The sequence below is a fragment of the Mus caroli genome, chromosome X (genome assembly GCF_900094665.2).
Source record: "Mus caroli chromosome X, CAROLI_EIJ_v1.1, whole genome shotgun sequence".
Taxonomy (NCBI): Eukaryota; Metazoa; Chordata; class Mammalia; order Rodentia; family Muridae; genus Mus; species Mus caroli.
This window is the reverse complement of record NC_034589.1, coordinates 139708762-139721033: the sequence shown is the minus strand read 5'-3', so window position 1 is coordinate 139721033 and position 12272 is coordinate 139708762. Positions and strand designations below refer to the sequence as shown.

General features: G+C 42.9%; 1 protein-coding gene across 1 annotated transcript in view; it reads left to right on the top strand.

Moving 5' to 3' along the window:
• The first annotated feature begins 1632 nt into the window (after positions 1–1632).
• Gnl3l (G protein nucleolar 3 like) overlaps positions 1633–12272 on the top strand; it is a 32154-nt gene continuing 21514 nt past the window's right edge. Inside the window, exons 1-2 of the mRNA XM_021153372.2 lie at positions 1633–1723; positions 4435–4504. Of these exons, the coding sequence (XP_021009031.1) occupies positions 4486–4504 (19 nt within the window). The 5' untranslated portion in view covers positions 1633–1723; positions 4435–4485. The remainder of the gene's footprint in view (positions 1724–4434; positions 4505–12272) is intronic.

The following is a 12272-nucleotide window of genomic DNA, read 5'->3' as shown; positions in this document are numbered from 1 at the left end:
GACAGGGTTTCTCTGTGTAGCCCTGGCTGTCCTCTGTAGACCAGGCTGGCCTCGAACTCAGAAATCCTCCTGCCTCNGCCTCCNGAGTGCTGGGATTAAAGGCGTGCGCCACCATGCCCGGCATACCTGGCATTTATTTCTCTTTATCCTGATCCAATTTTCCCAATGCTATCTATTAAACTGTTCAATCCCCATTGATTTGTGGTGCAGCTCTTAATTTCAGTTAACAAATTTGCTTCAAGCCAGTTTTGTACTGGGTTTCTATGAGAGTTCAAAGATGAACTGTCATTTCTCTGAGGAGTCCTCTCTCCTGTGGTGATGAAGTCACATTAAGAACTATAGTGTACAGGGACTGGAGAGATGGCTCAGCAGTTAGGAGTGCCTGTTGCTTTTGCCGAGGACCTGAGCTCAGCAGCAAGCTTTCACATGGTGGCTCACAACCATCGGCAACTCCAGATTCAGAGGATCCAAAGCATCCTTCTGCTCTCCACATGCATCAGGACGGTATATGGTGCACATACATACATAACACCAAACTCACAAACTAGAACAAATCTACAAAAAAAAATTAAGAAAAAAACCTACTACAGTGTAGTATTGTGATAAAGGATGCTGTGATTCTTACTCAACTGGGAGTCATAAAAACGCTGGTATTAGAAATTTCATAGAGCTACAATAGGTAAATAGAGCCTGTAAATACTATGGCTACTTTGGGGGTCCAGAAGAATATGGGGTCTAGAGAGAAAGGTAGCAGCCAATCCTGTACTATAAGGGGAGGGAGAGCAAAAGGGCTTGTTTTCAGCAGGAATGAGTTGCAGATGAAGAACATACGTTCTGGGTGGTTGCCTTACCTAGCCCAACCCCCACCCGTAAGGTTTAGACTTGAGGAGGGGGAAAGGACTGGAAGTAAATGATCAGGAAGGAATTAAATTAATAGTTACGCTTTTTGGAGGGTTATCTCACTTCCCAGTCAAGTCAGAAGTTTCCTGAAACGGTTATTAAAGACACCCTTACCTACCCTCGCTTTAGAGATAGGTTTATTTTCTGCAGACACAGGAATCACACATGAGGGAGAAGAGGGTAAACCGGTGCGTGACAATCCCAAAGAGTTTCGGTTGCTGCTCCCGGCTGAGCCTTGCTATGCTTTAGAGCCCCGTGAGACTGGAAAGCTGCTGAAAACAGCGAACTCATTTCAGGTGGGATATACGCAGCCAAACAGACACGTGATCCCGGCGGCCATTTTCTCGCACCCAGTCTGTCGCCATCTTCCAGGAGGACAAACTATTGCCCCCTACCCTAATCTAATGCTGCCAGTGATTACTTTGGTAACGGACTAGAGAAGATACATCCTTAACCCTAGCCAGGAGGCCGCACAAAAGAGTTCGTCTTACAAATAGCTTTTGTGGCCACATGAGTATACGCAAACACACACACACAAGACACACACACACAAACCCCCCCCCCCACCATCGCCAGGCTCCCGCCCCCCTCTTCGCTATTTCTTTAACCGCGGGCAGCCGGGAGGCAGGGCCAGCGTGGGAGCGGGGGCGGGACTGTGCGGCGCAGCAATTATGTCGAAACTCCGCCCTTGCGTCTTACGCAAATCAGGCGGAGCAAAGAGCTGGGCTGGGATCCGGAAGTCTGGGCGGAGCCTAGCTGCGCACTCCTGGACTGGCGACGTTGTGCTTCTAGCAGCTCTCCGAGGTCCCTGCCGGAAGTGTAGGTAAGAGACTACTCTCTTTTTTTCGTGGTGAGTGCTCACCAGGCCAGCAGTATAGTGAAGATTGTTTTTTTTAAAGGTGAAACCAGAAATGCTCGCCATCCTGGACTAGAGAGGTGAAAAGCTGGCTCTCTTGTAAGGTAGAGGGCCTGGAAGAGGGAAACGGATAGCTCCACATGTGGCGATGCGCTGAACTGCATTCTGGCGGCCTCCGAGAGAGGCTCTAAAGATGCATCCTGGCTATGTAGAGAGGCACTGACCATGCGTATGAGACAAAATGTCGGTTGCCCTCCGCCTTTCAGGATATTTGGGCGTCATTTCGCTTTACTGCCATTTCTCCCATGTAGACAGACGCCCCCATCCATGTGTGAGAAGGTCTATTACGTTTATATTTTCATTGCGTAATGGAGACAGGTGTCGACCCATCAAATGGTGGATGATATCATCCCTGCCCTATAAGAAAATAATTTCCAATACAAGGTTGAGCAGGCCGACTTCTGGCTTATTAAGGCATAGGTCTTTAACGGGGCTTCTCCATCTCCATACTGCTATAGGGGAGCTCAGAATTGTGTAATATCCAGAGGAAGAGAGCTCCTAACGTAGAGACCCACCCTTCTCATGTTTACGCTTGTAACCAGTCGACACCATCAGCCCTCAAAATCGTTGGAGATAGAGACTTATGGGCAACCACACAGATTTACCCCTCCCCCTTCATTATGGAAAATTAGACCCCCATAGCTACCCCATAAAGAATTGCTGTTTTTCTGACGTAGTAAAGGCCCACTCAAACTGGCTTACAGTACCTGGGAACAGACTTTAGCCCACTGAGATAATGTTATGCCTCTCAAGTAGACCTCAGGGTAGAGAAACTCAGGTTTATTTTCTTCCCTTTTGAGGTAGAGACAGAACCCCACCCTCCAAATGATTTATAATCACCAGATTGACCAAGAGAGGGGGCATCTGAGCAGTAGAGATGCAGACAACTTCCCCCTCCCATTTAGCCCAGAAAGCCAGTGATATCACTGATCATCCTTACAATGCAGTGCATTCGAAATCTCTCCTCATCCATAGTATAGGAGCTCAGATTTTCTCTCCTTTTAAAATTTATTTATGTATATGAATGCTCTATTTATTTACATGTGCACCTGCATGACAGAAGAGGACATCGGATTCCACGATAGATGGCTGTGAGCTACTATATAGTTGCTGGGAACTGAACTCAGGACCTCTGGAAGAACAGCCAGTGCTCTTAACTGCTCTTAACCACTGAGCCATCTCTCCAGCCCCTTAATTTTTGTTGATTTTTTTTTTGAGACAGGTTTTTTTTTTTTGTGGGGTGTGTGTGTGTGTGTGTCCTGGAACTCTCTCTGTAGACTAGGCTGGCCTTGAACTCAAGAGATCTTCCAGCCTTTGCCTCCTGAGTGCTGGGATTAAAAGTATGCATCACAACTGCCAGACGTTTCTTCTCACCTAAGGTAAAATGAGAGATGCACACTTCCCAAGGGAGGAACAAATTCACTGAGTTTATAATTGCATGGCCTTATGACTTGTTTTTTACTCCTATAGAGAACCAGAAGCCGGGCGTGGTGGCGCACGCCTTTAATCCCAGCACTTGGGAGGCAGAGGCAGGCGGATTTCTGAGTTCGAGGCCAGCCTGGTCTACAAAGTGAGTTCCAGGACAGCCAGGGCTACACAGAGAAACCCTGTCTCGAAAAAACAAAAAACCAAAAAAACAAAAAAAAAAAAAAGAGAGAGAGAGAACCAGAGGCCCTATTCCCTTCAATACTAATGTGCTGATGACTTCAACCCACATGAAATCTATACACATCATTCTAGTCAACCACCTATGGAAGGATTCAGAATAGCTTCCATCAGGCAAAAGTGTGTGGACCCTACTCATTCAAACCTGCCCACTTTCCTTCATACTACCTCATCATGGAAATAAGCATAGCAGCTTTGCCCCTCCTTGACAGATAAGTAAAGAGACCCAGGCTCCATCTTCCCCAACAATTAAAAATTGTGTGGACTAGTGTCCTCCCGTATAGCAGAGACACACATAGAGACATAACCACTGTGCTGGATTCTTTAGTCAGTGACCCAAGAACAGAGGAACAAATGACATGTCCTTCCTCCTCTTGCCAGGGTGCAGACCCTATCCACATATGCAGGTGAGATGCCCCTGTACCACCTCCTGACATTAGCATTGACTTCAATCTGTGCAGCTGTAAGTAAGGATTCTGAGGACCTATTTCTCCAGGATTGACTCCTGGGATTTGTTTCCTTCCCCCTCTTGAAGGGTAGATGACATACAGAAGCTCCCTTCAAAAAGCACACTATCACTCCTCTTCACTGATGGAACATATTATCTGCTCTTCCCAGTGTGGAGGTGTTTAGCACCAGTCTTTTACCTGGGATATGATACTACAAGTACCCACTTTTATCAATTATTGTATCAATAATTGTATTGGAGGCATGGACTCCATCCAGGAAGAAAGGTTCTGATCTATTTCTTTCTTCGAGTGATATAATACTCCTTTCCTTGTGTCTGCTAAGCCATATTAGGCCCTAGATCCAGAATAGCCCATTCTCCCAATTTCCCAATTGTTTAGAGCTTCCCGATCATGTTCTGTGACATTTTATTTTGCCTTTTCGGGGCTTAAAGGAGAATTGTGGTTCCTAGGTCTATCTTCAATTTCCCATTTCTGTTCCAACAGGAAGAAGCAGACAGATTTGAACATCTCTGTTTTCCAGCTTCTCTGATCATCATGATGAAGATTAGACACAGTGAGTTTCTTCTGCTACTCTCTTCAAATCCTATACATTTAATAGTCATAGTATTTTTCACAACAACTTTGCTGCCTTGTTTATTTATTTATGGGAGGTTGGCCTTGAACTTGCTGTGTAGCTGAGGCTGGTCTTGAACTCTTTTCTCCCCAAGACAAGAGTTTCATTGTGTGGCCCTGGCTGCCTTGGAACTTGATATGTAGGCTAGGCTGGCCTCAAACTCACAGAGATCCACCTGCCTCTGCCTCCCAAGTGCTGGTATTACAGGCGTGTTCCATCATATGTGGTTGCTTTTTTTGAGGGTAGCCTCAAGCTCTTTTAAATACTCCATTGTGGCCTCAAACTTCCTTACCATCCTGCTTCAGTCTCTCAAGTATTGGGATTGTAGGAGTGTGTTGCTGTGCTCAGCTCACAACTTCAAAACTACTCAGTATGTTCCTGTTCTCTCAGTCTGGGTCTTTTACATATGATATCTTTGATAGTCTTATGATTTCTTGTAGCTCTTTCTCCCGTTCTTGTTTTATAAATGGGAAAATGGAGACTCAGCAAGGTTAAGTGACTGAATCTGAGGTAAACAGCAGTTAATATCATGTGATGCTGCATAGTAGGCCCTAACATCTGCCTCCCTAACATCTGTCTTTAGAACTTAGACCTTTCAGTTGATCCCATAAGTTGTACCAGTTCTATGCTGGAGCCACATTGATTTCATCTCACCTCTTTTTTGTAATTAGCTGGATAGCTTTGGCCAAGTCACTTAACTCCTTAACTCCATTTTCCTTATTTACAACACAGAGGTCATTAATTATAATATCCACCCATTTGTATTTTGAGGATTTTATTGATTTTGTTCATTTTGACAAGAGTGTCTTTCCAGGTAGCTTGTGCTAGCTTTGAACTTGTCATCCTTCTGCCTGACTCCATCCCTGAATTGCTGACTTTACAGATGTCAAGAGGCACCACACCTGTCAAGAGGAATTTCTTTTTGAGTCAGTGTCTCCTGTAGTTCAAGCTGGCCTTGAAGTCACTATATAGTTGAAGATGACCTGGAACAGATGGATCTTCCTGAATCCATCTCCTTAGTCCTAGGGTTACAGGTTGATGAAACCATTCCTGGTATAGGATTAGAAACTGTTTCTTCATTTATGTATGCATGTGTATGTGTGCACTTGTGTGGTATAGCACATGCATGGAGGTCAGAGACAAGTTGTGGTAATCAGTTCACTCCCTCTACCATGTGTGAGCCAAGGGGATTGAACTCAGGTTGGCAAGCTTGATGACAGGTATCCTTTTATCCATTCAACCATCCCACTGGGGCCCAGGAGAGTTTTTTGAGATTGTGTCTCACACTATTTCTCAGTCTGGCCCTCAAATGCTGAGCACAAGCTATCCTTTCATCCCAGTCTCCTGAGTTTCTGGAATGATGAAGAATTCATGAATGTAAAGAGATGAAATGGTTAGAGCAGTGCCTAGCACTTTGTAAGCACTTTCTGTAACTACAGTGGTTTCTGCATTTCCATTGGAAACTCTTTTCAAGGTCCCTGGCAGGTATAAAATCAGTGAGCTCTCAAGTCTTTTCTGTAAAACAGCATAGTATTGTCATTATAGCCTGCACACACTTTTCCCTGTAATTCCAAACATTTCTAGGTTCCTTGTTCGAATACAATGTAAAGTACAAGTAAATGGTTCTTAGACATGTTTAGGGAATGATGACAAATAATATCTAGTACAGATAGTTTTTTAATTACATGAATTTATGTATGTCTGCTTGTATATGTTCATGCCATGGTATACATGTGAAGGTCCGAGGACAGCTTTCAGGAGTGAGTTCCTTCCACTGTGTGGACCCCAGGGATTGAACCCTCATGTCTGGTGGCAAGTTCCTTTACTCACTGAGCCATCTTGCTGGCCCATAGAAGCAGTTATTGTTTCACATTTAGTTGAGTCAATAGATGCATCACCCATAGATATGTAGAGTTAACTGTGCTATAAGTATTTGAATAAAAAATTGAGCCAGGCGTAGCAGTAGACACCTTTAATCCCAGCACTCAGGAGGTAGAGCCAGGAGAATCTCTTGAGTTCAAGGCCAGCCTGGTCTACAGAGGGAATTCCAGAACAGTTAGGACTATACAGAGAAACCTTGTCTCAAAAATACAAATATATATACAAATATACAAATATATACACAAATATATATATACAGATATACAAATATATATATATATATATTTCCCCAGTTTCACTAGGCATGATGATGCATACTTATAATCCTAGCACTCAGAAGACAGAAGTAGGAGAAATATTACAAGTTCGAGTCTTAACTACATAGGGAATTGCAGCCAGCTTAGATTATATAGCAAGAACTTGTTTCAAAACACTGCCAACATCCACACTTGTGCTCCTTGGAATTTAGCTCCCTAAAAGATACTGCCATCACATTGCCTGATTTCTGAATGTTAGACATTTTTTAACTAAATCAGGTCCAGTGGATGAATTGCTGTTCTTTCTTTCAGCCTTCAGAACTTGTCTCTTTTCTCTCTCATTTTTAAAATTGTTATGTTTTTATTGATGTAGTGTTTCACTCTGTAGCCCAGGCAGCCCCAACACACTATGTAAAGAACCTCAAGCAGCAATTTTCTTACCTCTGCCTCCCAAGGCTGAGATTACAGGCATGAGCCACCACACCCTGCCGGGGTAGATTTAAAGAGTATTTAGGTACATTTTCTGTAGTGATTGGTAGCAAAATCCAGGACCTTGTGTGAACTAGGCAAGTGATCTATAACTGAACTTTATCCCCAGATAATTTTAGTTGAACAGTCTTGAGGGGTTATTTAAAAGGCAGAGTGTTTTATAATTGAAAAAGTTTACAGTAACCAGGCATGGTGATTCACACCTCTAATCTCGGCATGCTGAAGACAGAAGTAGGATTACTGCAAGTTTTAGGCCAACCTGAGTTATATATTGAGATACTTCTCAAAAAAGAAAAAAAATCTGGATTGAGGACCCAGCTTAGTGGATAAAGTGCCTTCCATGTAAGCATGAGGACTAGAGTTCAAATCCCTAGGACCCACATAAAAGCTGGGCAGCCTCTTGTTATCTCTGTACCTCAGAGGCAGGGATAGCAGTCCGTGTGTGTGTGTGTGTGGGGGGGGTAAGCTGGCTAGGTAACGTTAGCCAAATCAGTTAGCTCTGGGTTCAGTTGAGAGGCACTGTCCCAATAAAGTGGAGAGGAACTGAAGAAGACATGTGATGTGAATGTTGGGCCTCCACATACATGCACATGTACCTCCATACCTACTCTGTGCCTCACATATGCAAGCATATATGTGCAGCACGTGCATCATATCCACATTCACATGGAAATTAAAAACCAAATTATTAGTTGGATGTAGAAGTTCATGCCTATAATTTCAGCACTTGCGATGCTGAATCAATAGAATTGCTGTGGGTTGCAGGTACACCTGGGATAAAAAGTGAGACACTGTATCAAATAAACTCAAAAATGCCCCAGACCCCAAACCTCATAATTGCAAGTATTGGTGGCAGAGTTTTTGCTGGAGGCAAATAATCTGGAGGCAGCCTGTTTGCTGGCCACTTGATTAATAAGCATTAGTAAAGATATCCTGGTGGGGCAACAGAGGGAAAGGAGGTTCCCGTATGACTAAAGAATGAATGCAAGGTTTCAGTGGCTAGGAGACTAGACACGTAAACTTGAAGATGGTAGCGAGGCATCTGAGACTACTTTCAGAAGTTCAGGAAACTGAACACAGTGCCCCCTTTAGCCTAGTCATGAATGGATGGTTGGGCGTTAGTTGCATGAGGTCAGTGTAATTGTGAAGGTAAGGATTAGAGTTAGGTAGGGTTAGCGTTAGGGTTAGGGAAAAGGGAAGGGTTAGTGTTAGCATAAATGTAAGGGAAGTGTTAGGGGATGGTTTTGTGTTTGGAATCGGTGTTATAGTAGGGAATGTGGTAGGGGTAGGGTTAAGGGTAAGCTAAGAAGTAAAGGTAAGTGTAAGGTTAGGGTTAATAGTAGAAATGGGCAAGGGGTAGGGGTCAGGTTGGGGCTAGGCATGCAGGTGTAGGGGAAGTGGTAGGTGCATGTGTTGGAGTTGGAATTAGGGTTGGGTCTGGTTTAGGGTGAGGTATGGGTAAGGTAAGAGGTAAGGATAAGTATAAAGGTAGGGGTAGGGATTGGGGTTGGTGTAGTGGAGAGCTTTAGAGGTGAGGATACCAAGGAAGTGGGAAACCCAGGTTATTGGAAGGGCCACCTGGTGACCTCCAAGTGGATGATGATTGAACTTGGTTGGAAAACAAAGCTGTAAGCCACAAACTTCAGTAAATGAGGAAAAGTGACTTTTTAATGACAGACACAGCAGAATGATAGGGACCCCAGAAAAGGAGCAGATTTTTTTGTTTGTTTGTTTGTTTGTTTTGTTTTGTTTTGTTTTTTTGGTTTTTCGAGACAGGGTTTCAGCGCTTGAGATGCTGAATCAATAGAATTGCTGTGGGTCTGTACACCTGGGATAAAAAGTGAGACACTGTATCAAAGACTCAGAAAACCCCCTGCCTCTGCCTCCCAAGTGCTGGGATTAAAGGCGTGCGCCACCACGCCCGGCAGGGGTTTTATTGTGCTTTTTTTTTTCTTTTTTAACAAGATGGGGAGATATAGTTTCAGTCTGACAATGGTGAGTCTGGAGGACACCTCCTATCCCTTTTGGGCTCAAGATTAAAGTTCCAGAAAGAACATCCATCTTTTGAAAAATCCTGAAACAAAGTAAAACTTTGTTGCTGGGAGAGCTAAGACCAAGGGTGGGAGGTTGGCCAGCCGTCCTGAGGAGAGGCTAAAGGCTTCTAAGAGTGCTGATCACCTATATATAGGAGTTCTAGAGGACATCAAGGGAAGTTAGATGCCAGGGAAGAGGACAGAAGGGACAGGGGAAGTCAGTGCATCTGTGGATATGCAGGGACATTTGGGTGGGGAGAATATGGATTATAAGAGATATATGAGGCAAATCTGTATTTGATACTGATAAAGAAAGTTGATGGTTTTAGGCCCAGATATTAGTAGATGCAGTTAATGGGTCTCAGGAATGAAAAAAAAATTCAGTTATGTATGTATGTAATGGTGTATACCTCTATCTCCAGCTACTAGGGAGATTGAGGTAGGAGGATTGCTTGAGTCATAGTTTCAGACCCATCTGGGCAACATAGTAAGACTCACCTCTCTAAAACAAAAACAGTTCTTCAGAATCATATATCTAGGTAGGTGTTGAGGCAGAGTAAGAAGCTGATCTTCCAGCTACATAGTGGTAGATGTCTCCCTAAGAAACTGTAGTAAAACCAGTGGCCAGAGGATCCTGAGTGCTGAGTAGTGACTGACTCTATCCCCTTCCCCCCTTTATCCTCTCACTCTTTCTTTTCCTCTTTGAAGTGGATGCTTTCCTTTGAGTGATGTCTCTTATCTCATTGCTTGCCTGTATCCAGTGCTAGGACTCCTTTATTGAGGAAGTCAGGGATGTGGAAATTGTTGAGTAAAAATACTGAGACCTAGTTCATTCTCGCTATCACCTTCCCTTTTGTTGCAACAAACTACTTTGGAAGTAAAGACTTGAGGTCTATTTTGTTGTTTTCAGGCAGCGACATTACTGGGTTTGCTGGCTCCCACCTGTGTTCCCAGCATTTGGGAGGCTGAGGCAGGACGATTGCAGCAAATTCAAGACCAGCCCAGCCTACATAATGAGACTGTATTGCTATGGCAACTAATATTCTGGTCAGATTTCTACCATTGCATTATATATTTATTGTTTCCTCTAACTCCCACTTTTTGCTAAACTGATTACAAACATGTTACCAGAGTTAAATAATAGCTTCTTTGTTCTTACCCATTCAGAGTGAGACTTGTAGCACATTTTGTGTGGTTGATTTTTCTGGTGCCCATCTCTTGATTCTTGGAAATTGTTGAAATTGATGTCTTTGTTCCCAGCTAGTCCCTTAGGATTTTCTTATTGGGTTTTAAGTTACAGTTCTCAGCCATATCACCAATTAATCAACTTCCTGTTTAACCCTATTTTGTTTGGTTTACTTTGCAGCCTTTATTCAGACTTAATTTTTTTTTTTATCTCCTATTCCTCCCCTTTCCTCCTCTTCCTACCCCACCCTCACTTGGACCTTGAACATATTGAATATATTTCTACAATAGTCCCTAATTTTTATTTTTTGGCAGTAGTCTTGCAAGGAAGGAAATATTTTTAACATAAAAGTGATCAGATAGAGAGGAATTTGGCTGGAACATAATTAGTCCCTTTCCTCAGGACTTACTGGACTTCCTTATTTATTTATTTATTTATTTATTTATTTATTTATTTATTTAGGTTTTACCAGACAGGGTTTCTCTGTGTAGCTCTGGCTTTCCTGGAACTCCCTCTGTAGACTAGGCTGGCCTCAGAAATCCGCCTGCCTCTGCCTCCCAAGTGCTGGAATTAAAGGCGTGCATCATTGCTGCTTGGCTGAACTTCCTAATTTAATGCTTTAACCTTGAAACGTTTCGTGTGCCCATATGATGTCACAGGTAAAAATTTCCACTGTGAAGTTTTGTCATGTACACAGAATTATTAAAAATTACCTTTAGAGTCTAGATTTAAGGGATACATGAAACAAATGAATTTCATACTTTAACTTGCCTCTCTTCTCTCAAGACATTTCTTTCTTTTTGTTTTTTGTTTTCTCGTTTTGTTTTTTTTTTTTTTTTTGAGACACTGTTTTAAGTAGCTCAAATTGGCCTTGAACTCACTATACACAGGCAAGGAGTTACTATGAGTTTCTAGTTCTCCTGCTCATACCTCCTGAGGGGCTGATATAACAGATGTGTACTACCATGCTATTTTTTTGTGGTGTTAGGTAAAGAACCCAGGTGTTACCTCTCAATTTTATTTTATTTTTGGTTTTTCGAGATAGGGTTTCTCTGTGTAGCCCTGGCTGTCCAGGAACTCAATCTGTAGACCAGGCTGTCCTCGAACTCAGAAATCTGCCTGCCTCTGTCTCCCAAGTGCTGGGATTAAAGGTGTGTGCCACCACTGCCTGGCTACCTCTTGATTTTCTTAATGTTGGTGAAAAAGGAACAACAGCAGCTGAGAGACACTGGTTTATTGGAAAAAAAAAAAAAAACAACTCCAAGGAACTGGACCAACCAATATACTATAAGGATGTGCTGACATTAGAATGGAAACTTGCAATAGTTTTAAGATGCGGATGTGGTTATGTTTATGTATCTACAGGGAATGGAAAAATATGGATACCACCAAAACTTATAAAGACTAGATGTGACTAATAAAGCACCATCTAACACAACTGACTTTCTACTTCACCCAGGGCTTTGTGCAAGTGTGCAAGTGTTGTATCGACTGGATTATATCCCCAGCTCTTGCCTTTGATATCCCATTGTTTATATGTAAACATTCTAAACGAGAAAAATCAAAATCTGATGCACTGCTGATGAAAAGTGTTTGGGATAAAAGATATCCCAGCCATAGTGCTCTTGCGACTAACTATTCAGAGTCTGCTTCTTTTTTGTTGGAAACTTTGAGTTGGACACTTGTAAACTTTTCTGTCTCTTCTCCTTCTCTCCCCACTTTGTTTTTATTTTTTCAAGATTTCAAGTTTCCTCTGTGGAGTCCTGACTACCCTAGAACTTACTCTGTAGATCAGGTTGGCCTCAGAACTTGGAGATCCACTTGCTGCTGCCTCTCGTGTGCTGGGATTAAAGGCATGTAGC